Below are 23,223 nucleotides of genomic sequence, written 5' to 3'. Positions count from 1 at the left end.
GCAGGCTCGCGACGACGCCGAGCGCGAGGCCGCTGTCCAGCCCCGTCGTCGGCTCGTCGAGGTAGAAGACGCGCGGCGCGCCCAGCGCCTCCAGCGCGATGCCGAGCCGCTTCCGCTCGCCGCCGCTCAGGCCCCGGCCGCGCACGGCGCTCAGCCGCTCCGTCGCCGGCGCGCCGACGGCGCCGTCCGCGACGTCCGCGAGGCCGAACTCGGCCAAGGCCGCGTCGACGCGCGCCTCGCGCTCGGCGACGGACGCGCGCCAGTGCCGCAGCCGCGCCGCGAAGCGCAGGTGCTCCCGCGCCGTGAGCATGCTGAGGAAGACCTCGTCCTGCTGCAGGAAGGCGACGCTCGGCCGCGGGCCGCCGCCGGCGTCGACGGCGACGACGCCCGCCGCGAGCGCCGCGCGCTCGCTCAGCGCGTTGAGCAGCGTCGTCTTGCCCGCGCCGCTCGGGCCCATCAACGCGAGCACGCGCCCGGAGACGGCGCGGCCGTGGGCGTCGACGAGGATCTCCTTGGCGCCGGCGGCGACGCCGACGCCGTCCCAGACGATCTCCACCGGCGGCGCCGAGGCGTCGGTCTCGAGCCGCGCGTAGTCGGCCTCCATGCTGGGTAGGCGCTCGAAGGTGTAGTGCAAGAGCACGCTGCGGCCTCTCAATACGTCAGACGGCGCGCGAACGACGCGGCAGCAGTCATCGCACTTCAGCACTTCACCCAAGGGTAAACGAGGTCAACTTGAATTGCCGGGCTCACGCCGAGATGGAACTGATATTCCGGGCAGCCTCGTGTTGACACGGACCATGCCGTCGGTCTACAGCCCGCCGCCCAGTATGCCGCTCAAGCGGAAGAAGAAGCCCAAGGTGTCGCGCGACAGCGTGGAAGCGCTCTTCGAGGACATGCTCCACCAGGTGGAGCGCGGCGTCCAGCGCATGGAGGCCCTCGAGCGCGACGTGGCGAGCGAGCAGGAGGCGCGGAGCCGCGAGGCCTGGGAGGCCGCGGAGCGCTTCGAGGCCCTGCAGCGCAGCAGCCGGGGCTCGCTCGAGGCCGCGCAGGCCGCGCTCGACGGCGAGCGCGCGACGTTCGCCGCGGAACGCGCGGCGCTCGAGTCCGCGCTCGAGGCGGACCGCGCGGCCTTCCGGGCGCTGGCCGCCGCGCGGGCGACGCTCGTGCAGCAGATGGTCGACGGCGAGGACGAGAAGGAGGAGCGGCCCGCCGCGGCGCCGCCGAAGCGGAACGACGACGCGTCCGAGCTCCTCGGCGCGCTGCGCCGGGGCCTGCCCGTGGTCAAGCACTCGCGCCGCGGCAAGCCGAAGAAGACGGTCCTCTTCCTCGACGACGAGGACGCGCTGCGCTGGGCGCGGAGCTCCAAGGACGTCGCGGAGCTCTCGCGGCGCCGGCAGCCGACGGGCGCGGACGCGTCGCGCCAGGAGAATCTGGTGCCCGAGGCCGCCGACGAGGGGCCCTTCGGCAACTCGCCCGACGAGTTCGACATCGACTACCTCGGCCGCGACGCGAAGCCCAAACGGGGCCGCCGCCTCTCGACGAAGGCGCTCCGGCGCCGCGTCCGCCTCTCGCCCGACGCGGACATCTCCGTGCTCCGCGGCAAGCACACGCCGAACTTCGCCCGCGACGCCGCGAAGCGCGTCGACGCGGACCGGTGCCTGAGCGTCGTCGTCGCGGCCCACGACGTCGACGAGACGGGCCGCACGTCGCTCGACGTCGAGGCCGCGTCGCGCGCGGAGCGCGACGCGCTCGCCGACGCGCTCGACGCGCTCCTCGCCGAGCGCGCGAACCACGTCCTCAAGGACCCCCGGAGCCACTGGGCCGTGCTCAAGACCGTCCTCAAGGCGACCCGCGCGCCGCCGCCGGAGCCCGAGACGCGCGCGGCCCCGCACGTGCGCTTCGCCGACGCGTAACATGAAAATTAGGCTAGACTTGCTCCTTCGCGACGAGCGGCGCCATCTGCATGGACACGGTCTGCGGCATGGCCTGGGCCTGGACGGGCTGGGCCTGGTAGACCTGGCCCTGGACGACCTGGCCCTGGAGCACCTGGCCCTGGTAGACCAGGGCCACCATCGGCGCCTGGCCCGGCCACGCGATCGCGATGTACCGGCTCGTGTTCACGTGCTTCGGCTTGCAGGTCCCCGTGTACTCGGTCCGATACGTCGCCGTGACGCCCGGCCCGAGCTCGACGCCGCGGAGCGTCTCCTCGATCTTCGCGTCGACCTTCTGATTGTGCCCTGCGAGCGACAGGAGGTTGACGATGGCGACGACCGCGAAGATCACCGGCAGGAGGGGGACGATCGGCGAACTCGCGGCGTTCGACTTCGTGGCCTGCAGGCTGAACGAGATGACCTGGCTCGCGACGATGGCGCCGAAGAGCAGGCTGAAGGCCCACTTCTCCTTGCGAAAGGACCGGCAATGGTCGGTCACCTCCTGGAGCAGCGCCTGCCAGGCCATGTCTCTAACCCCGGCGGCGCGCGCGGCCGGGCTCATCATCGCTTGCGCGTCCCAGGCGTCGCCGGCGGACTTGCCCGTGAAACAGGGATTTATCGGCTCCTGGATCCAGAGATGCTGCTCGTTCGGCGGCGCGACGGGTCTCGTTTGGCCCTGGCCCATGATTATGCGCGCAGGATCGGGCCCCAGCCGCTGCTCAGATTTTTTTTTGTGGCAGAAAAAAGTCAACAACCATGTTAACATCAGCTCGCTGCCGAGCTCTCTCGGAGAACGCGCTGCGGGCAGCCCCAGCGGCAGCGGCTGCACAAACCATGCGCTCTGCCTGCATCACTCGCAAAACAGCACCCTAAAGCAGTAAGCCGCACCAGCAAAGACGCAGCGCTGCGCAGACACCAAACAAACAACAATGGCAGGCATGTTCCTCCTTGGCGTGCCGGTCCTCGGCGGCGTCGTGGGCGGCACGGGCTTGCAGCTGGCGATGCGCTCCTCCGGCTTCGGCATCGAATCGCGCGTCGCCGTCGAGCTCGCGTTCGTCGTCTTCGGGGTTTTCAACATCTGGCGCCGCCCGCCCGGAAGCGCCAAGGACTGCAAGAACTGGGACCTCTTCATGGCCAACGGCGCGCTCGTCGCGAGCGGCGTCGTCGCCATGGCCGAGGGCGTCCTCATCAACGTGGCGCGCCGCGACGACGTCGTCCTCACCTGCCTCGGCGCGCTCGGGCTCTACGGCGCGTGGCGGCTCGTGAAGCGCTTCTACGTCTGCTGCGAGTAAGGAAAGCCGCGCGTTAGAGGCTCGCAACGAGCACCGGGAAGAAGCAAAAAGGCTAAGGGGGGCGCGCTTCGGTCCGCCGCGGCGCGTCCTAGGCGCCGCGGGGCCTCCGTCGCGGGGCTCGAGGGGCTACGCGCAGGCCGGCACGCCGAGGAGGCGCACGGACTTGACGATGGAGAAATCCGCGGCGCTCCGGTCGATGGAGAGCTTGATTTTCGAGCAGACGACGTTCTTGTTCGCGAACGAGAGCTTCCTGCGGACGTCGCTCTGTGGTCGGCCCGCGTCGTCGAAGGTGACGGTGGCGACGTCCTCCCAGGTGCCGTCCGCCGCGTGGACGGCGACGGAGACCGTGAGCACGTCGGGGCAGCAGACGAGGTCGAGCTCGAGGAGCCGCGTCGCCGCTTCGAGATTCACAAAGGCGCTCTGCGGGTACATGCCCGTCGTGCTCCAGAACGCGCGCTCCTCGCGCACCGTCGCCTCCCCGAAGGCCATGGCCGCCGAGTGCCGCCCGTCGAAGCAGCTCGCGCACGCGGCCGACACCTCGAGCGCGGCACCGGGCGAGCTCGCGCGCGCGCCGCCGCCGTCCGGCGCCGGCGCGTCGGCCCGCCGCGCGTCCCAGGGCAGGCGCCGGTCCCGGGGCTCGGGCTTGGCGAGGCGCTGCGCCAGCGAGCCCCCGGGCGACGCCCGCGCGGGCTGCCCCGGCCGGTCCTCGGCCGCCGCGGGCCGCCGGCTATCGGGCGCGCGCGCGTTGCTCCGGTTCGGGCTCAGGCGCGAGCTCAGGCGCGAGTCGCGCTTCGAATCGGCGGGGGACCGCTTGGCGGGGCTGCTCCCGAGGCCCGGGCTTTTGCTGCCCGGCGCCGGATTTTCCTTGAGGGCGGGGGGCAGCTTCTCGCCGCTCATGCCCGGCGAAAAGCTCGACTCGGACTGGGAGCGCCGCCGCGTCGGCGTCGCGCAGCGCCCCAACGATTTGCCATAGTCGTTGAAGCCGACGAGGGTCCGCGCCGACAGCATGGCTTTTTCCACGCGACGCCGACGGCGGCTCTGTGGGAGTGAGGCGCAACGGAGCTCAAAGTGAGCCGCATTGTGCATCGATGTTGAACCTTAAAGTAATCATCGGGCCCCGATCGCGACGCGCAACCAAGCGTGAACTGTCGTATCGTCGCGCCGGGCAGCCTCGCCATGGCCGCCATGGTCCGGAAGCAGCCGCGCAAGGTTTCGCGGAGCGACGCGCACGGGTCCGGGCTGCGCGAGTGCTTCCTGACGCCCTACGGCTGCCCGAAAGGCGCCAAGAAGCTCCCGGCGTCGGACCTCAAGCAGCGCCGCGCCGAGCGCCGCGCGCGCGCCGAGCGCATCGCCGCGGCGAGCGCCAGCGCGGCGGCCAAGCAGCGCAAGGCGTCGACGCCGGAGAAGCCCAAGCCGCGGCCGCACCGGCTGCCCCCGGCGTTCGCGCGCCTCAGCGACTCGGCGACGAAACGGCGCGCGGCCGCGGCGCCGAAGAACGGCGCGGCGAAGCGGCCGCCGAGCGCCAAGGGCCCGAAGCCGTCGCCGCGCGAGGCGCCGAAGAACGGCGCGGTGAAGCGGGCTTCCGGGAAGACGACGAACGGCAAGGCGCCGCCGGCGTCGACCGAGGGCCGGCGCCGCGCGGCCGCGAAGCCCCGGCGCGCCGAGGCGCCGGCCCTCGAGTTCGGCGAGTTCGCGTCGGCCCTGCGGTGGATCGCCACGGCGAGCGAGCTCGAGCTCCGCGACCTCTTCGACCACAAGCCGGAGCTCCGGCGATCCGTCGACGTGCTCTGGCGCGAATGCAAGGCGTCGACGCGCGAGGGGCCCGGCTTCGACGCCTCGGCGCTCGAGATGGCCGACGACCTCCTGGGCGGCGGCTTCCACGGCGACGAGGCCGGCGACGCCGCCGTCTACCTCGGCGGCGCGGGCCGCGACGACGCGACGCAGGACACGCAGCAGAGCTTCGGCGACGAGGCCGGGCTCGACGACAGCGGCGGCGAGCTCTTCGAGCCGCGCGACGACGATCCGCGGGACGCCGCCGCCCGCGACGACGACGACGACGACTTCCGCGCGTCCGCGGCGGCGGACGCGCTGCTCGACGACGACGGCCTCGAGGACGCGACGCGCGACCTCATCGCGCAGGGCACGGAGCTCCTGGACTCGACGCGCGACCTCCTCGAGGAGCCCGCGCGGGACGGCGGCTTCGACGACACCTTCGGCGGCGGCGGCGCCTTCGACGACGGCGTCCTCGACGGCCGCGGCGCGCTCGACGACCTCGGCGACCTCGGCGGCTCGGCCGGCGGCGCCGACGACGACCTCGACGACCCCTTCCTGTCGCCCGAGGCCGACGAGGAGGAGGACGACCTCGACGACCTCCTCCGCAAGGTCAACGCCTGAGCCCCCGTCTTTATCCTGTCTGTCCGCCCCCCGATTAACCACTATCGCGCCCGCCCCCGCCGCAGCGCCTGGTGGTGGGTGTGCCCCTGGCCCCGCCGGTGGTTGTGGCGCTGCAGGTGTTTGGGCATGCGCGCGACGAGCCACTCGTCGTTGACGAGCTCGTTGTGGAGCGTGATGTTGTCGTCGCGCGGCAAGTTGCCGCAGAGCCGCGCGGCGCGGACCTGCTGCGCGCGCTTCCGGTGGTAGTCCGCCGCGGACTGCTCCTCCTCCGTCATGTCCGACGTCGCGGAGGACGCCTGCTCGACGGCCCGCTTGAGCATGCCGGCCTCGGCCCGGTTGTGGACGACGACGGTCCGCTGCGCGCGGCCGCGCGGCCGCGCGACGGGCGGCGGCCGCGGCACGAGCGGCGCGAGCGGCACCTCGTCCTCGTCCTCGTCGTCGTCCTCGTCGTCGTCCTCGTCGTCGTCCTTGGCCTCCTTGACCTCCTCGACGCCGCGCGGCGCGCCCTTGTCGTCGGGCGCCGCGCCGTAAATTTCCGTGATCATCAAGCTCACGTCGTCGTCGCCGTTGAAGGCCGCGGCGATCTCGTCGGCCCCGGGCGCCGCGGCGTCGCTCTCGTTGAACGACGGGTCCCGCGTGCTCAGCGGCGACTCGGACACGAAGTCGACGAGCTGCGCGACCTCGGCGCTCAGGTCCATCGTCCTTATCTAAGCTCGAGCGCAAGCCTCCTCATGTGAGGCGAGCAGCAGCTGCCGGTCGCAGCGCGTCACCCGGCAGGGGAGCCCCGCGCGCCCGCTACGCCACGCGGGCCTCAGAGCAGTTCCACTCAGCTCATGCCCTCCGGCGTGGGATGCTGCCCCGGCGTGAGTAACTCCTCGACATTTGAAGTCAACTCTTGATTTGAACGGGGGGGCAACACCATTCAAGCACGACTTTGGAACGAGCTTTTGTCCGAATGGCTCCGCGATTTTCTTTGCATGAAGTTTTAATATGTGTGGCTATCAGCGGAACCCGCTGATAATCATGGTGAAACAAACGTGCTGCAAAGAAAATCGGGTGGCCAAGAAACCTCGGTCGAAAGCATCTCGGACAATAAGATCTTGTTTGAATGGTGTTGCCCCCCGGTCTTCAAATGGTTGAATCTCGACCCGAGCTCGAGGTCGCCGCGCGGATGCGCACGTAGAAGAGCCGAGCCGTCGCGGGTGCCCAAGCGCACCTGGCAGGGCCGCGCCGGGGCACAGAACAACTCTTAGACATTGCCTGAAGGAGGCGCGCGCGATCTGCTGGGAGCGCGCGGCGGCGGCGGTGGCGGGGCGCTGGTGGCGGCCGGCGGGCTGGCGATGCCCGGCGGCCGGCGCCGCGCGGCGAGCGAAGGCGGGGCGAGCGGCGTCTAGGCCTCGGTCTCGGGCTTGGCCTCGACGACCTTGGCGCCCGGCGGGGGCGCGGAGTTGCGGGAGACGACGGCGCAGAAGACGGCGCCGACGAGGGCGATGAGGATCGCCGCGGCGACGATGACGATGAGGACGATGTCGCTGTTGGACGACGACGACGACGACGACGACGAGTCGCACATCGTCGCGGCCTCGAAGACGTAGTCGGCCGTCACGTCCGGGCACGCCGCGTCGAGGTCGTCGTCGGAGACGCCCCCGACGGCCTCGTCGGCCTCGACGTCGCGGAGCCACTTGCGCTCCAGAGACCCGAACTCGTCGGACTCCGGGTAGAGCGCCGCGAGGATGTCCTGGAGCACCGTATCGGGCTCGACGACGCGGCGCTCGAACCAGTCCGTGGCGCCGCGGGGGCCCTGGTTGTCGAAGACGCGGCCGTTGACGACGGCCGGGAGGCCGTCGAGGAGCGTGAAGGGCTCGGCGCTCTTGGTCCAGACGTCGGGCGAGATGATCACGTCCGCGTCCGCGCAGAGCTCGAGGACCTGGTCCGTGGACATGTAGGCCGTGCCCCAGGACGACACGACGTCGCCGTCGCCGTCGTACATGAGCAGCTCGCCGCCCGCGGCCTCGATGAGCTCGCTGTACCAGACGGGCGACGCGGCCATCGTCCAGCCGCCGGACGCGTCGCTCGCGTAGGCGTAGTACGACGTCCAGCAGACCTTGGGCTTGGCCGCGTCGCCGCCGAGCTCGGCCAGGTAGGCCGCGGCCGAGTCCGTGGCGCAGACGTAGTTGGCGATCATGGTCTCGATGGCCGCGGTCGCCTCGGCCTCGCGGTTGAAGAAGAGGCCGACGACCTCCACGTACTCCGCGACCTTGAGCACCGAGTCCTCGGCGATGTCGGTCATGGTGTAGGCCGCGTAGGCGCTGTTGGACCAGGAGTCGGCGATGGTGACCTCGACGTTCGCGTCCTGGAGGACCTCGTCGGACACGGACCACGTCGACGAGTCGTAGGCGCTGACGACGGCGCCGTCGCGGTGCATCTTGCGCAGGCACGGCGACGACACGTAGTCGAAGGACGAGCCGTAGGCCTTGAGCGCCGCGCGCTCGCCGATCATCTCGATGAAGGGGATGTAGGTCGTCGACGTCGTCGCGACGTTCGACACGGGCACCTGGACGAACGTCGCGTCCGCGGCGTAGTCCGGCAGGTCCTCGGCGGCCGGCGCGTCGACGCCGCACTGGTGCAGCACGTGCACCTCGCCCGAGTTCGAGTTCTGCAGGATCTTGTAGTGGCCGTGGTAGGAGACCTCCCAGAAGAGCGAGTAGTCGGAGCTCACGGTCGACCGGAATTGCATGCCCGACTCGCTCTTGCTCGGGAAGAGGTCCGACGTGCCGTCGTAGTCGCGCACGCACGCGCCGCTCTTGAAGTTCTCAGAGGGACCGACCTAGGAGCATGATTGGTGGGAGGCGGCGCGCGGCGCGCGCGCGCGCGTCGGCGATCGACTTCTATTCAGCGGCTTCGTTGCAACCCGATGCTCTCTGCCTCGTTTTCGACGCAGGTGGCTTGCCGCGCCATTGGCGGACGACGCGAGGCTAAGGCCGAGGGTGAGAGCGAGCTTGACCATCGTTGCAACGTCGAACTTCACAGCGTGTTTCGGCGGCGCAGATGGGCGCTGCTCCGACTTCTAGCGGCGATCCGAGTCAACGCCGTTAGTTGAGGTTGTCATGAAGCTACATTGAACCCAGTTGAAGACGACGGACGACCTTCGGCTGGACGACGGCAGGAGGAAGGTCCCGCGTTTGGTGTCAGGAGCTGCTGTTTTCGTCAAAGAGCGCCGCCAAAGGCTCGGGCTTCTCGCCTCGCGGCGCCGCCTGCGCGTGCGCATCATCGCGGCACCCACGCTCCTCATCGGCCTCGCCTGCGGGTGGCAGCGACTCGTCAACACTTCGCGAGACCGCGGAAGCCTCGCGACGGCGACCCGCTAGCGGGCCTCAAGACGAGTCCTCTTTGATGTTGAAGGCAAACCAACTTCAAGCAGACAGATGAAGGCGATGGGTGTGTCCTTCTTCACCTGAAAGCGATGCGCCTCGCGTCCCTCATGCTCCTCGGCGGCCTCGCGAGGGCCTGGGTGCCCGCGTCGCGTCGCCTCAGCGCGGGACCCAACGCCGCCGCCGCCGCCCGCCGGAGGAGGAGCCGGCTCCGCCGCCAGAGCTTGGCCGAGCTCCCGGGGCTCATCGACCTGGGCGCCTTCGACCGCCCGGCCCTCGAGGCGTACGTGACGGAGGAGCTCAAGGCCCCGAAGTTCCGCGCGAAGCAGATCCACGAGTGGATCTACGACAAGGGCGTCCACGACTTCGACGCGATGTCGAATTTGCCGAAGAAGTTCCGCGACGACCTGAAGGCGCGCGGCGCGACGGTCGGCGGGACGATCGCGAAGCTGCGCGTCGAGCAGGTGTCGCAGCGCGACGGCACGATCAAGCGCGCGTACGAGTTCCGCGACGGGTCCGTCGTCGAGTCCGTGCTCATGCCCTACGAGGACGGGCGGCGGACCGCGTGCATCTCGAGCCAGGCGGGCTGCGGCATGGGCTGCACGTTCTGCGCCACGGGCCAGATGGGCCTGACGCGCCACCTCACCGCGGCGGAGATCTTCGAGCAGGCCGCGCGGTTCTCGCGGGAGCTGAGCGCCCGGGGCGAGCGGCTGTCGAACGTCGTCTTCATGGGCATGGGCGAGCCCCTGGCGAACTACAAGAACGTCATGGCCGCGGCGCGGCGCATCAACGACGAGCTGGGCGTCGGCGCGCGCCACATCACCATCAGCACCGTGGGCCTCGCGCGGGGCATCGGCAAGCTCGCGGAGGACCCGCTCCAGGTGACGCTCGCCGTGTCGCTGCACCAGGCGACGGACGCGGCGCGGTCCGCGATCATGCCCGTCAACGACCGCTACGACCTCGAGACGCTCCTGGGCGCCGTCCGCGACTACCAGGCCGCGACGAGAAGGCGCGTGACCTTCGAGTGGGCGGCCATCGCGGGCGAGAACGACGACGTCGACGCGGCGCGGACCTTGGGCGCGCTCCTGAAGAAGCACGGCATCCGCGACGCGCACGTCAACGTCATCCCGCTGAACCCGACGAAGGGCTACGGCGGCAAGCGCGCGAAGAACGGCGCCGTGGACCGCTTCTGCAAGACCCTCGAGGCCGAGTTCGGCGTCTCCGCGACGCCGCGCGTGCGCCGGGGCATCGACATCGACGCGGGCTGCGGCCAGCTGACGACGTCCGTGCTCGAGGACGCGAGCGAGGACGCGGCGTCCTAACGACCGGTGAGACATGGTAGAGTATACGATTCGACTAGTTGCGTTTCTTGCCCTGCTTCTCCATGTCGCGCAGGGCCAGGTTCTCGGCCGCGGAGCCGAACTGCGCGAGGTTGACGACGCTCTTGAGCGCCATGGCCGGCGCGAAGCCGTAGCGGCAGACGAACGCGAGCCTGAGGGGCCCGACGCCAAAGTCCGGCGCGTAGTGGAGCACGTAGAGCGCGATCCAGAAGAACTCGGCGCCGACGCAGAGGTACGCGAAGAGCGGGTAGGACCCGTAGTACATGCGGAGGACGACGTTGCGCTCCGCGAGCGCCTCCTTCGACTTGTGGTGCCCGCGCTCCGTGGACGTCGAGTACATGTGGTACCAGTGGCTCCCGAGGTCCAGCATCTGGCAGAAGAGGAGCGACGGGATCCACTTCGGGTAGAGGCCGCAGAGGATGGAGATGAGGCCCGTCGTCGCGCAGCGATCCGTGACCATGTCCAAAACGTAGCCGAACTGCGACGTCTGGTCGAACTTGCGCGCGGCCCAGCCGTCGAAGAGGTCGCCCGCGAAGCTCAGCATGTAGCAGGATGCGGCCAGCTTCCAGTCGCGGAGCCTGCGCGCGGGGTGCGGGGGTCGGAAGCGGGGCGCAGGGGGGGGTGTGGGGCGGCGCGGCGCGCGGGGCGAGGCGGACGCCGGCGCGCGCGCGACCGCATAGCAGACGAAGAGCAGCACGATGCGCGCATAGCCGATCAGGTTCGGCACGTAGAGGCACACATGGACCATGTCGCGCGGCGCCCGCCGGGACTACGCTCTCGCCACAGCAAGACGCAAGCTCTCACTGCAACATCGTCGAACGTGTTTGCGCTTGCTCCTGCTCCAAGTGTAACCCCGCTGGAGCGCTCGGCGCTGCCCGGGCTGCTCTCCCACTCCGCGCCGCGGGCAGCGGCGCGGAGATGGACCTCATGTCGCAGATCCGCGCGCTGGAGGGCCCCGTGATCGATCGGAAGCGGCTCACGTCCATGAGCAGCCGCGACGTCGCGCGGGAGCGGAACAACGAGACCTTCGCGAAACAGATCAAGAAGCGCGTGGGCATCCTGCGGAACGTGAGCATCTTCAAGGAGATGAGCGACGAGGAGCTCGCCAAGGCCGCGGAGGCCTTCGCCGAGGTGACGAAGGAGTGCGGCGAGGCCGTGATCAACCAGGGCGACATCGGCGACGAGTTCTTCATCATCAGCTCGGGCCGGGCGCTCGTGCTCTTCCACGTCAGCGACGACCAGCCCGACAAGGTCCTGGCGAAGATCGGCGCGAACGCGTTCTTCGGCGAGCTCGCGCTGCTCACGGACGAGCCGCGGTCCGCGTCCATCGTCGCGGACCCGGACGCCGACGGGCCGCTCGAGCTGCTGAAGATGGTCCGCGGGGACTTCCAGCGCCTCTTCGCCGGCAGCGACACGCTGCGATCGGCGAACTCGAACCTCAAGGAGCGGCGGGCCTGGGAGGTGCTCAGCGGCCTCGGGCTCTTCGCGTCGCTGCCGGAGATGGTCGTCCGCGACGTCGTGTCGGCGATGAAGATCGTCAAGTACCAGCCGGGGACCTACATCGTCCAGCAGGGCCGCGAGGGCAAGGCGTTCTACGTGATCCTCGAGGGCATCGTCAAGGTCACGAAGAACGACCCGGACCACCCCTGCGGCGAGCGGCCCGTGGGCGAGCTCGGCGACCACGACTACTTCGGCGAGGTCGCGATGCTGAGCCAGGACCACATGCGCACGGCGAACGTCGTGACCATCACCCAGACCGTGTGCTTCTCCTTGGACCGGGACGTCTTCCAGGGCACGCACAACGCGGCCATGGGCGAGGAGCTGCGGCGGCGGCGCTACTTCGCCAAAATGTCCGCGGAGGGCTGCTTCTCGGGGAACGCGGACCGGCCGCTGGGCCGCATGACGTCGACGCGCGCGGGCATCAGCTTCAAGAAGCGCCTCATGCGCATCGCGTTCCGGGGCCTCATGACGTCCCTCCCAGGGCAGCACAAGAGAGCGAAATTCCCAACTTCAAAGGCTCATATCTCGGCCGTTTTCCACTCGTTTCGGCTGATTTTTGGACGGGCGATCATCTCTCGGAACGGTCTCGCAGCGTGGATGCTTTTTCCGGAACGCGCTCGCGCGGCACACTCGCGTTGAAGCGACGTTGAATCACCCTTGTGCTGCCCAGGTCCCTCCGGGACTCGCTCGTCGCGCGCATGTTCCAGCAGCTCTGCCGCGCGCCGCACCTCACGTCCGAGTACGGCGCCATCTCGGCCCAGGCGTTTTTGAGCTGCCCGGACCGCGGCGGCTTCCACCGGCGCCTGCGCGCGGCCCTGGACAAGATCCGGAAGAAGCCGCTGCTCGCGCGGACGCTCCCGGAGCTCAGTCTCGTGGTGGGCGTGCTGAGCCAGTGCAAGACGTTCTCCACGGTCTACTGCCACGACTGGCCCCACGCGGCGAAGATCGACTTTGGGCACCACGTCCGCGTGGAGCAGGTCGACCAGGGCGACGTCATCTACGATAGTTCGGAGCGCGCGACGCGGTGCTACGTCGTCGTGCGAGGCACCGTCACGGTCCTCAACGGCGACCAGGGCACGCAGCAGGTGCCCGACGAGGTCGAGGACACGCCCGGCGCCGGCGGCGCGCCGCTGCCGAAGCGGGCGACCTTCTGGCAGATCCAGGGCGACTTCGTCGAGAAGGCGACGCCGGGGTCGACGCTCGGGCTCGAGTCGCTCGACGAGCCCGCGGACGCGCGGCGCGTCTTCTACCGCCACAACGCCGTCGCGTTGACGGACTGCGTGCTTTTGGTCTTTGGCTACATGGACTACTACTCCATCCGGGGCCAGGTCGACGCGGGCTGCGTGTCCGACGTCGAGGAGAAGTACGCGCTCCTCAAGGACATGGGCCTCATGGACGGCGTCGGCCAGGAGCAGCTCTACCACGTCGCCTACGCCCTCAAGGAGGTCCACGCGCCCCGGGGCAAGACGCTCCTGCGCGAGGGCGAGACGGCGAAGACGCTCTACTTCTTGCGGGGCGGCACGGTCACGGTCTTCGCCGCGGGCATCGAGGTGAACACGATCAACAAGGGCGAGTACTTTGGCGAGTCGGGCATCCTCTCCCACGGCGCCCAGTCGGGCGCGCCGCCCCACGTCGAGTCCGTCGCGTGCGTCGCGTCGACGCCGCTCGATTTGTACGTCATGGAGCCCATCAACTACTCGCTCGTCGGCGCGCGCGTGCTCGGCCGCCTCCGGCGCAACTGGAAGGTCCGCGCCTCCTGGCGGCGCACGCGCATCCTCACGCAGCGCACGAACCTCCGGCTGCCCCTCCTCCCGCAGGCCACGTCCCCGGGCGACCCGACGGACCTCCCGCCGAGCCCGCTCCGCAAGAGCCCGCTCCGCGGCCAGGCGCTCTTCCCCGCGCTCGGCGTGTCCTCGTCCCTGGGGAGCTTTAATCTGAGGTAGCCTTGCGGCCTGTGGGCTAAGGGCAGCAGTGCTCATTCTCTTGCCGTCGGAGCGGCGCGAGCGGCGGCGGGATGTTCCACTCACCTGATCCTGGAGCCATCGCGGGACCCGCACCGCCCTGCTGCTCGTTTCGCGCGAGGTGGAAGCGGAGCGTCTCCTCGGAAAGCGACGCGGCGCGCTTTTCGAGGTAATCATGCTCGATGTAGCAGATAACCTCGGTTTGGATTTTGATCGGCGCGTCGGGGCCCCATCTTCGGACGAAGGCCCGGTACAAGTTGAAGGAGTTCTTCGCGCAGTCGTCCGCGTAATCCTTGAGGTCGTCCTCGATCTCGACGAGGTGGAAGCAAAAGTTCAAAAAGTCCAGAAGCGCGTCGTCGCATGGCTTGTTCGTGAGATGGAGTACGATGAGCGTCAGAACTTCGTAGTCGAAGCTCTTCAAGGACGACGCGCGCATTGCGGCGCCCAACAGCCTATTCTCGTCGTAGTCGTCGCCCGGAGGCTCGCGCCACGCGGCGACGAGCTCGCGCTCGAGGCGCCAGTACTCGTCGCCGCGCGCCAGCGATCGCCGCACGCGCGGCGACAGCAGGCCGCGGCCCTCTAAGAATTGCTCGAGCGCGGCGCGCGGCGCCGCGGCGAGCTGCATTTGTCCATCCTCGTTCAGCTCGTCGATCTCGTAGAGCGACGCGGCGACGAAATAGACGCTGTCCGCGAAGCAGAGGATGTCGTCCACGGGCAGACCGATGATGGGGAAGTAGGAGCGGCAGAGGTCCTCGACGGTGCCCCGCGCCTTGACGAGCGCGCGCGCCGAGATCGTCGCGTTGCGCGGGTCCGTCGCCGGCGACGGCGCCCAGGGCGCGCGCCGCTGCGGCGCATTGCGTAATCTTTCATCGTCGTCGCGCTCGATCTCGTCGCTGTCGATCACTGCGGCCATGTTGCGTAATCTGTCATCGTCGTCGCGCTCGATCTCGTCGCTGTCGATCACTGCGGCCATGTGTAAGTGGTCTAGCGGCCACACTGCGAGCTTGGCACGCTACACTGCGCGCGCTCCCATAGCAGGCTTCAAGCTGTCAATGTTGAAGGGTGATGCCTTGAACATTGCCGTCGCTCTCAGGGCTGCCCATTGGGCGTTCGAAGGCCACCGCGAGCGCTCCGCGACTCCGGCAGCGCGCACAGCAAAGCCCATGTCCCACCTCGCGTCCTGCGCGTCGCGGCTCAGCGAGGGCTCGGCGCGCGAGAGCGTCGACGCGGCCATCGCCCGCAAGAGCGGCGACGGCGACTACGCGGCGCTCAACGGCGACGACGTCGAGTCGTCCGGCGACGCGTCCGTGCTCCGGCGCGCGAGCGTCTGGACGACGGTGGTCAACGGCCTCGCGGTCATGTTCGGCGCGCAGCAGCTGCCCTACGCCGTCGGGCAGATGGGCTGGGCCAAGGGCCTCGGCGCGCTGGCCGCGAGTACCGTGTCCACGTACTGCTCCGGGCGCCTCATCGGCGCGATCTGCGTGCGCAAGCACGCCGACTCCTACCCGGAGATGGGCGAGGCGGCCTTCGGGCTCGCCGGCCGGCGGACGGTCGTGGCCGCGCAGTGGCTCGGCTACTTCCTGACGGGCGTCGTCCAGATCGCCTACTCGGGCGCGACGTACCAGCAGACGCTGCGGGGCACGCCGCTCCAGGACGCGCTCTGCACGCAGGGCTGGATGCTCGTGACGACGCTCATGCTCCTGCCCTGCGTCATGGTGCCGTCGTTCAAGGAGGCCGCGCCGCTCTCGTTCGCCGTCGTCGGCGCGCAGGTGCTGGGCCTGTTGATCTTCTTCGCGCAGATCGGCGCCTACGGGACCTACGACGCGGCGCCGGAGCTGCCCTGCTACGACAAGGTCACGACGGGCTCGGCGTTAGCCGCGCTGTCGAACATGGCGTTCACGTTCGGGGGGCACGGCGTCTTCCCGGAGCAGATCCGCGAGATGCGCGAGCCGGAGCGCTTCCACGAGGCCTTCAACTACATGTACCTCTTCGTGATCCCCTTCTACTTCGGCACGGCGGCGCTCGGCTTCTGGGCCTTTGGGAACGCGGCGGCGGCGAACCCGCTGGAGAATCTAAGGGACGGCGTCGCGGTGAAGGTCTACCTCTGGTTCACGCTGTTCACGACGTTCCCGCTCGTCGTCGTCGGCCAGGTCGTGCTCTTCCTCAACCTGGAGGTCGAACTCGACGTGCTGCCGACGGACGTCTGGACGAACTCGCGCCGGCAAAAGGTGGCGGACGCCGGCGCGTCGGCCTTCCGGACGCGCGTCGCCGCCGCGCCGCCGGTGGTCGTGCGCGCCGTCTTCCGCGCGTCCTACGTCGGCGCCATGTACCTGATCGCGTCCGCGCTCATCGGCGCGGGCCTGGGGTCGATGACGAACATCGCGGGCGCGCTCGGCCTCGCGGCGCCCACGTACTGGATGCCCTACGTGCTCCACACGAAGATCTTCTGGGACGAGGCGACCGCCGCGTCCCTCGCCTGGGCGTTCCTGAACGTCGCCTTCGGCTTCGTCGTGTCGACGACGGGCGTCTACTACGCGGGCAAGGCGTTTTTACAGGACGACGTGCGCTGGTTCAAGGAGGCGTCGTGCACGGAGGGCGCCGAGTTCTACGGCAATCACCTTTGGGACAACCCCGGCCTGTCGAACGCGTCCTCGGCCTACGTCGACGTCGTCCTCGGCTGCTGCGTGGACGGCAAGACCTGCGGCTCTTAATACTCCGGGACGTCCTCCACGCGGCGGAAGCGGCCGAGGTGGTAGACGAGCCGCCCGCGCGGCCGGCGGTAGACGCGGTCCTCGAGGAGGCGGCCCGGCGATGCCTCGAAGGCGGGCTCGGTCCGCGGCGCGTCCCCCGCGCGCGTGGCCGTGAGCAGCACCTTGAGCATCATGTTCTCCCACCTCATCTCGATGGCGCTCGTCGCGTCCATCGGCGGCGCGGCGGTCGCCGCGGAGGCGGGCACGTCGTAGAATTCGCTGGCGTAGGACTGCTGGAGGAACTCGTCGCTTCTGTCGTCGTTGCGCGGCCGCGCGCGCGTTCGACCGATGCGCTGCGGCGGCCACCGGCGACGCGGCGACCGCGGCGACCGGCAGCCCATCGGCATCCTGGTCGTGACGGCGCGGCGCGGCGCGGCGTGGGATGCTGAGGTGATTGAACATGAAACGTCCTCAACTTTAGCGCAGCCCAATTCCCAGCTTTCCTGTGCCACCACTGGAGCTACGAGAGAGCATGTCTCAAAACCAAAGCAAACCAAACACAACATCACAACTTCGACCATCATCATGTCTTCCAACACCATGCCCCGCCGCAACGCCATGCTCCGCTCGACGCAGCAGCAGAAGACGGCGCGCACCCTCTTCATCGAACAGAACCACGAAAAGCTCGTGGCGGAGGCTGCCCGCGAGGCGATGATGCAAAGTATGATGGACAAGATGTCGAGCCTCCACTCGCCGTCGCACAGCCCGTCGAGCTCGCCGACGCCGACGCCGAGGGACGAGCGGCGCCGCTGCTTCCACGGCTCTGCGCGGCACGTCCTCTTCAACGCGTCCGACGCGCACCGCTGGGGCACGCGCACGGCGGACTCGGACTCGGACTCGGACTACTAGGCCGGCATCTCGGCGTCGCCGCTCGTACTGTAATAATCATGTTGTGTGCTTCTAAAAATCCTCGCGCCGCGGGGACTCGGGGGCGGCCGCGACGAGGCGCGCCGCGCGGTCGTCTGGGTCGGGAACCTGCCGTATGTTCGGCGCGGCAACCTTGTCGCCGCGCCGCATCTACGGGTCAGACGGGGAGGCTCGAGCACAGCGCTAGCTGCGCCGACGCCGAGCGCCTCGACGGCAAGGCCGGCTTCATCATCGATGCAACTTTGCGAGCTTGGCCGATCCGCATGGCAATGATGTGTCCGGGCCACGATCGACGACGGCCACCGCGCCGTGCGCTCGCGCTGCTCGTCCTCTGCGCACGCGCAACACAGGCCTTGCGGCCGGCGGCGCCGCTGCAGGCCTACCTCGGGTCCATCGCGACGAGCTTCGACAAGGTGCGCGTCGACGAGGTCGGCGACGGCGAGCTGGGCCTGGTCCTGGAGAAGGGCGTGCGCGCCGGCGACGTGCTCCTCGAGGTGCCCTTCGAGCGCTGCGTCAGCGCCGAGAGCGTGCTCGCGTCGCCGGGCCTCGCGGCGGCCGAGGCCGCGGCCGAGGAGGCCTTCGAGCCGTGGTGCGGCGACGCGTCGCTGCTCGCGCTCGGCGCGCTGACGGCCGCGGACGGCGCCTGGGTCGCGAGCTTCCCGAAAACGTTGCCGCTGCCCCTGCTGGAGGCGGGCGACCTGCCCGTCTGCAGCGGCCGGGCCTTCGAGGCGCTCCGGGAGAACGCGGCCGACGACTTCGAGTGGCTCGCGGGCTTCGGCGCGTTCGGCGACGCCGACGTGTCCCTCGACGACTGGCTCGTGGCCGTGGGCTGGGTCGTGTCGCGGGCCGTCGAGGTCGGGGACGACGGCCTGTGCCTCGTGCCCGGCGCGGACCTCGTGGACCACGACGACCTGCTCGATCCCTTCGACGAGATGGCGGCGTGCAGCGCGAAGAAGCAGTTCGGCCGGGGCAAGAGCGTCGTGCTCAAGGCCGCGGCCGACGGCAGGGCCGGCGACAAGGTCGTGGGCTCCTACGGCCCGCTGCCCGCGTCCGAGTACCTCGAGCGCTACGGCTTCCTGCCCGCGCGCGGCGCCGCGCGGCGGTTCGCGGCGACGGCGGACCTGCGCTTCGAGCTGGACGCGGAGGACCGCTTCATCGACGACAAGCTGACCGTGCTCTACGAGAACGGCGCCATCGACGGCGACGACGCCGAGAGCGGCTTCTTCGAGTGCTGCGTCGGCGGCGAGCCCGACCTCGAGGTGCTCCGGTTCCTCCGGCTCTCCGCGCTCGTCGGCGGCGACGCGTTCCTCCTCGAGCCCATCTTCGCCAACGAGCTCTGGGACTTCCTCGCGGCGCCCATCTCGCCGGACAACGAGCGGGCCGCGCTCGAGGCCGTCCGGGCCGAGGCGGACGCGCTCCAGCGGACGCTCCTCGACGCGGGGCCCGCGGCCGGCGACGCGCGCTTCGAGGCGCTCCGGCGGACGGAGCTCGACGCGCTCGACGCGACGCTCAACTGGGTCGCCGCGGACCTCAGCATGCTCGCGGGCAAGGAGTACTACCAGGAGAAGCGCCTCAAGTCCCTCGGCCTCGACACGGAGTGGTCCGAGGACGAGGGCAACCAGTGGACAGGCGCGCGCGGAACGGCGTGGTAAAAAATTAGGTCCGTCGTCCGCCGGCCGGAAGCGCGAGTCTCGCCCGCGCGCCGCGCGTCCCCGTTGGGGATTCGCGGCGCGCGGGGTCATGGCGCGGGTCCGGCGCGGGGACGGCGGCGCCTACTTGTGCCCCTTGGCCTGGCGCATCCAGCCGTCGACCGTCGCGATGGACAGGCTCATGCCGACGGCGTTGTTGACGAGCTCGCGGCCGTCGGGCCCGAGGATGACGAGGCGCGGGATGCCCGAGACGTTGAAGTTGCCGAGGGCCCGCTCGCGCTCGTCGTTGTCGAAGGGCACGGCGAGGAAGGGGAACTGGGCGAAGGTGCTCGAGAAGGCCTCCGGGTCCCGCTCGCAGGACAGCCAGACGACCTCGAAGGGCCTCCCCGCCGCCTTGAGCACGTTGTAGTCGCGCACGAGGTTCGGCGAGAAGTTGCGGCACGGGGGTCACCAGTTCGCCGACGCGTAGACGGCGACGATCTTGCCCGCGAGCGACGGGCCCGTCGTCTTCGTCCCGCCGCTCCTGTTGACGAGGTCCGTCCCGAAGCAGCGCGCCATGAAGGGCGCCGCGCGCGGGATCAGCGCCGTCTCCGACGCGCGCGACCACTCGTAGCCGGACGCGTCCGCGGGCTTGACGCGGAACGCGTAGCGCTTGCCGCCGTCGAGATTCTTCTTCTTGGCCACCGTGCCGTTGACGGACGCGGCCGCGAGCCGCCAGGGCGTCGTCGCGTCCGCGCGCAGGTCCTCCTCGGCGGCGAACTGCAGCGCGTAGGGCCCCTCGCCGCCGCTCCACTGCACGGTCACGGACTCGCCGTCGACGGCGCTCACGACGGGCGCGGGCTGCTGCGCCACGTCCGCGCGGCTCGCGACCTTGGCGATGCCGGAGAACTCGCCGACGGCGCCCGCCGCGTCGACGGCCGCGACGCGGAACTCGTAGGCCCGCGAGGCGTCGAGGCCCTTCTTCCGGCACTTGCAGGCCTTGAGCGTCGTCGACAGCGTCGTCCAGGCCTCGTCGCCCGCGGCGCGCATCTCGACGGCGTAGGACGCCGCGCCGGCCGACGGGCTCCACATGACGCAGGCGCTCGCGGCGTCGGCGTCGTAGATGCTGCAGGCCGCCGGCGGCGCGCAGGCGGCGAGGGCCTGCGACGCCATGTGTGGTGGCGAGCGCTGCGACGGGTCTCGTCAGCGAGTTGACGAGCGCTGCGACGGTGCTCGAGCGTGCAGGCTTCGGCTTCGACGCAGCCGACGCAAGCGGCGCCGCGGTTCCACGCCTCTCGATGCGCCCGCTTTGCCTGTGGAGATTGTTCAGCGAGCCTTCAGCTTGACAGTTGATCTAAGCATCTTTACCTTGTCTTTCTCGCGCGCGTGATGCAATGAGGCAGCCCGCGTAGCATCGCCTGCAACGATGGAGGCGCCGGGCCTCAGCGAGCGCCTCGCGTTGGCGAACATGCTGAAGACGATGATCGGGTCGGGCGTGCTGACGCTGCCCTGGGCCTGCGCCCAGTTCGGTCTGGTCGCGTCGGTCGTGGGCCTCTTCGGCCTCGCCTGGCTGACGATGGCGGGCATCGCCCTCGTGACGCGCTGCGCCTACGGCCTGCGGGAGCTCGGCGACCCGGAGCTGGACAAGCTCGTGGGAAATGGCGCGGGCCGGCGCCGCGACGACGGCGGCAAGCTGCTGGCGGAGCGCGAGAGCACGTGGGAGTTCGTGAGCTTCGGCGCGTTCGGCCGCCGCGGGAAGGCGGCGACGCTCCTGCTCCTGGGCGCGGCCCAGGTCGGCGTCTCGGCGAGCTACTGCGATTACGTGGTGGCGACGCTCGAGGCCTGGGGCCTGGGGGCCGCGCCGGCGTTCGTCGCCGCGACGTCGTGCCTCGCGCTCCTGAGCCTGCTGCGGTCCTTCCGGTCCATCGCCTGGTTCTCGGCGGCGGCGCTGGTCGTGTATGCGTATGTCTTGGGCCTCGTCTTCTTCTACTCGACGGCCGCGGACGACGACGACGACGGCGGTCTGGGCCGCTTCGCGCTCCTCTTCGCGCGGCCCGCGGGGCTCGGCGCGTTCTTCGGCCCGGCGCTCTACTGCTTCGAGGGCATCGGCACGGCCATCTCCATCCACGACGCCATGGTGCCGCCGGGCGTCGGCGGCGCGGCGGCCGCGGACGCGCGGAAGGCGTTCTCGAGCGTGCTGACGCGGACGTACGTCGCGACGTTCGCGGTCTACGTCGCCGTCGCCGCCTGTTCCATCGCGTCCTGGGGCTACCAGGTCCAGGAGGTCATCTTGTATTCATTACCAGAAAACGGGCTGCGGGCGTCGGCCCAGGACGCGCTCGCCGTCGTGTTGGCGTTCTCGTTCGTGCTCCAGATGCAGCCCGTGCACGAGATCGCGGAGGCGAACCTGGCGCCGTTCGTGCCCCGCAAGTGCTGGCCGCTGACGCGCGTGCTCCTCGTGGCGCTCGTGTCGGGCCTCGCGCGCGCCGTGCCGGACATGCGCCGCATGGTCGCGCTCACGGGCGCCGTGTCCTTCGCGGCCATCGGCTTCGTGCTCCCCGCGGCGTTCTTCCTCAAGCTCAAGCGGCGCGAGGACCGCCACAAGAAGGACGACCTGCTCTGCGCGGGGCTCCTCTTCGTGGGGACCGTCGGCGGCACCTGGGGGCTGGTGGCCGCGTTGCGGACGTAATCGGCAGGAGGCGTTGGACGCGTCCCGGCGTCACGTTGATTCTCGACCACCCACTTGCGCCTCGCCACTGCCACTAGACATCGGCCGATGGGCGCACCAGAACTCAGCGACTTCCGCACCGATTTGGTCGCTTCAAAGCCATGCTGTTCGTCACACACACCCTACGCGATGGTCCATCGACTTGGTTTGACGCGCGCCGCCGCGCGCGCGCGAAAATCGGCTGGCACAGGCTGCGACGGCGGTCGATGGCGATGGTCCACGGGGTCACAGCGCGACCAGAGGCTACCTTGCCCGTCCCTTGGTCATCGCTGCTTGGTTTATGTGTGGACGGAACTGCGTGGACCGTTGGACGGACCCGGGAACCGGTTTTCGCACGCGCTCGCGACCTCGGCGCGCTGGCGCGAACGCTGTATCGAGACGCGCTTGTGTACGTCGAGAGAGGCTTCTCCGAGGCTGTACGAGCTACAGCGGCTGGCGCGCGGACCCCTACGACTCGGCCAAGGTGTCAGACACGTTACTGCGACGCCTTCATGGCCTCGACGGCATGGGCCCAAAAGCGCCGATATCGCCCTGGTGCCAGGCTCAGCATTCGCGCGCGCGTCGCGACGACTACGACCGCGCGTCGAGCTCCGAACGCGATGCCCGTCGAGTGCAGCGTCGTGGGCGCCCTGCGTTCGACTCCTCGCCCCCAAACCGGCCTTTTTCGAGCCCACCACGTCCAGAAATCGACCCATCGCCGCCGCGCTCCCAGCCATCGACTACCGAACACCCACGCCCCGCGCGAGCCCGGACGCGAGAGGGCTCCCTTGTGGCTACCTAACAGCGCCCTGGTGGCCCCGTGGGGCGCCCTCCTCGCTGCCGAGGGCTGGGAGCGACTGGTGCTCAGATTTGACAAAATTAGCCCGGCGAAACAGCTCCGACGCTCTCCGAGCGCCTCAGAGAGCATGTGAGCTGATTTCGAGACCTTTTGCAGCCGCTATGGCATGGATTCCAGCCGTTCTTCTTCGTGCGCGCCCCGGACATGTTGCGACGACAACCACGCGCAAAAGTCGGCGCTCGATGCGGTCGCGCGCGTCCGGAATCGGCTCAAAAGTGGTCGATTTGCGAGTTATAGCCCATGGATCCAAGGTTTTGCGCGAGTTCGGGAATGTCAGACGCCACAGAGGCGGCGAACGTGACCCATGGTAAGCCCATCGTCGCACTGCACAAGTGGTCCCGCGTCGCGGGCTCCGTCGGCGTTTTTACAGCGTTCGAGAGCGTGTCGGCGTTTCGCTCGGGAAGCCTCGAACGCGCAGCCGTGGACTCGAAAACAGCCCCGATGGTCGTCTGGCGGTCCGGTCAGCTCGGTCTATGTACTGAGCGTCCTAAAACGACCAAGGGACGGGCAAAGCTGCCTCGGGCGACTCGATGACCCCGAATCGACTCGAAATCATCAAATCCGAGCACCTGGCGCGGCCGCGGTGGCCGCGCGCGCGCGTCGCTCGGTAACAAATAAGCTTT

At 69.7% G+C, this 23,223-nt stretch overlaps 9 protein-coding genes across 9 annotated transcripts in view; 4 read left to right on the top strand and 5 right to left on the bottom strand.

The window, feature by feature from the left end:
* ABC35 (hypothetical protein) overlaps positions 1-604 on the bottom strand; it is a gene marked incomplete at both ends in the record, with an annotated part of 1,654 nt that extends 1,050 nt beyond the window's left edge. Inside the window, one exon of the mRNA XM_009037285.1 lies at positions 14-604. Within this exon, the coding sequence (XP_009035533.1) occupies positions 14-604 (591 nt within the window). The remainder of the gene's footprint in view (positions 1-13) is intronic.
* Positions 605-797: 193 nt separating this feature from the next.
* AURANDRAFT_63078 (hypothetical protein) lies at positions 798-1,913 on the top strand (the record flags this gene model as incomplete). The annotated part of the gene is made up of 1 exon (XM_009037612.1): positions 798-1,913. One exon carries the CDS (start codon positions 798-800, stop codon positions 1,911-1,913), a length of 1,116 nt encoding a protein of 371 aa, XP_009035860.1.
* A 1,436-nt stretch (positions 1,914-3,349) lies between these two features.
* Positions 3,350-4,120, bottom strand: AURANDRAFT_63077 (hypothetical protein; the record flags this gene model as incomplete). Its single annotated transcript, XM_009037284.1, has 1 exon — positions 3,350-4,120. One exon carries the CDS (start codon positions 4,118-4,120, stop codon positions 3,350-3,352), a length of 771 nt encoding a protein of 256 aa, XP_009035532.1.
* A 279-nt stretch (positions 4,121-4,399) lies between these two features.
* On the top strand, positions 4,400-5,617 carry AURANDRAFT_63076 (hypothetical protein; the record flags this gene model as incomplete). Its single annotated transcript, XM_009037613.1, has 1 exon — positions 4,400-5,617. One exon carries the CDS (start codon positions 4,400-4,402, stop codon positions 5,615-5,617), a length of 1,218 nt encoding a protein of 405 aa, XP_009035861.1.
* Positions 5,618-7,007: 1,390 nt separating this feature from the next.
* On the bottom strand, positions 7,008-8,624 carry AURANDRAFT_63075 (hypothetical protein; the record flags this gene model as incomplete). The annotated part of the gene is made up of 2 exons (XM_009037283.1): positions 7,008-8,444; positions 8,529-8,624. 2 exons carry the CDS (start codon positions 8,622-8,624, stop codon positions 7,008-7,010), a joined length of 1,533 nt encoding a protein of 510 aa, XP_009035531.1.
* A 672-nt stretch (positions 8,625-9,296) lies between these two features.
* AURANDRAFT_12530 (hypothetical protein) lies at positions 9,297-10,265 on the top strand (the record flags this gene model as incomplete). Its single annotated transcript, XM_009037614.1, has 1 exon — positions 9,297-10,265. A coding segment is annotated over one exon (969 nt), but the record flags the coding sequence as incomplete, so codon positions are not given.
* Positions 10,266-10,344: 79 nt separating this feature from the next.
* On the bottom strand, positions 10,345-11,076 carry AURANDRAFT_24316 (hypothetical protein; the record flags this gene model as incomplete). The annotated part of the gene is made up of 2 exons (XM_009037282.1): positions 10,345-10,906; positions 10,985-11,076. The coding sequence occupies 2 exons, from the start codon at positions 11,074-11,076 to the stop codon at positions 10,345-10,347; spliced, it is 654 nt and encodes a 217-aa protein (XP_009035530.1).
* A 383-nt stretch (positions 11,077-11,459) lies between these two features.
* On the top strand, positions 11,460-12,119 carry AURANDRAFT_14766 (hypothetical protein; the record flags this gene model as incomplete). Its single annotated transcript, XM_009037615.1, has 1 exon — positions 11,460-12,119. A coding segment is annotated over one exon (660 nt), but the record flags the coding sequence as incomplete, so codon positions are not given.
* A 7,059-nt stretch (positions 12,120-19,178) lies between these two features.
* On the bottom strand, positions 19,179-20,207 carry Hypo1 (selenoprotein; the record flags this gene model as incomplete). The annotated part of the gene is made up of 1 exon (XM_009037281.1): positions 19,179-20,207. The coding sequence occupies one exon, from the start codon at positions 20,205-20,207 to the stop codon at positions 19,179-19,181; it is 1,029 nt and encodes a 342-aa protein (XP_009035529.1).
* Positions 20,208-23,223: the final 3,016 nt, after the last annotated feature.

Source organism: Aureococcus anophagefferens (assembly GCF_000186865.1).
Source record: "Aureococcus anophagefferens unplaced genomic scaffold AURANscaffold_6, whole genome shotgun sequence".
Classification (NCBI taxonomy): domain Eukaryota; class Pelagophyceae; order Pelagomonadales; family Pelagomonadaceae; genus Aureococcus; species Aureococcus anophagefferens.
The sequence above is the reverse complement of the archived record's forward strand: the minus strand, read 5'-3'. Positions and strand labels throughout refer to the sequence as shown.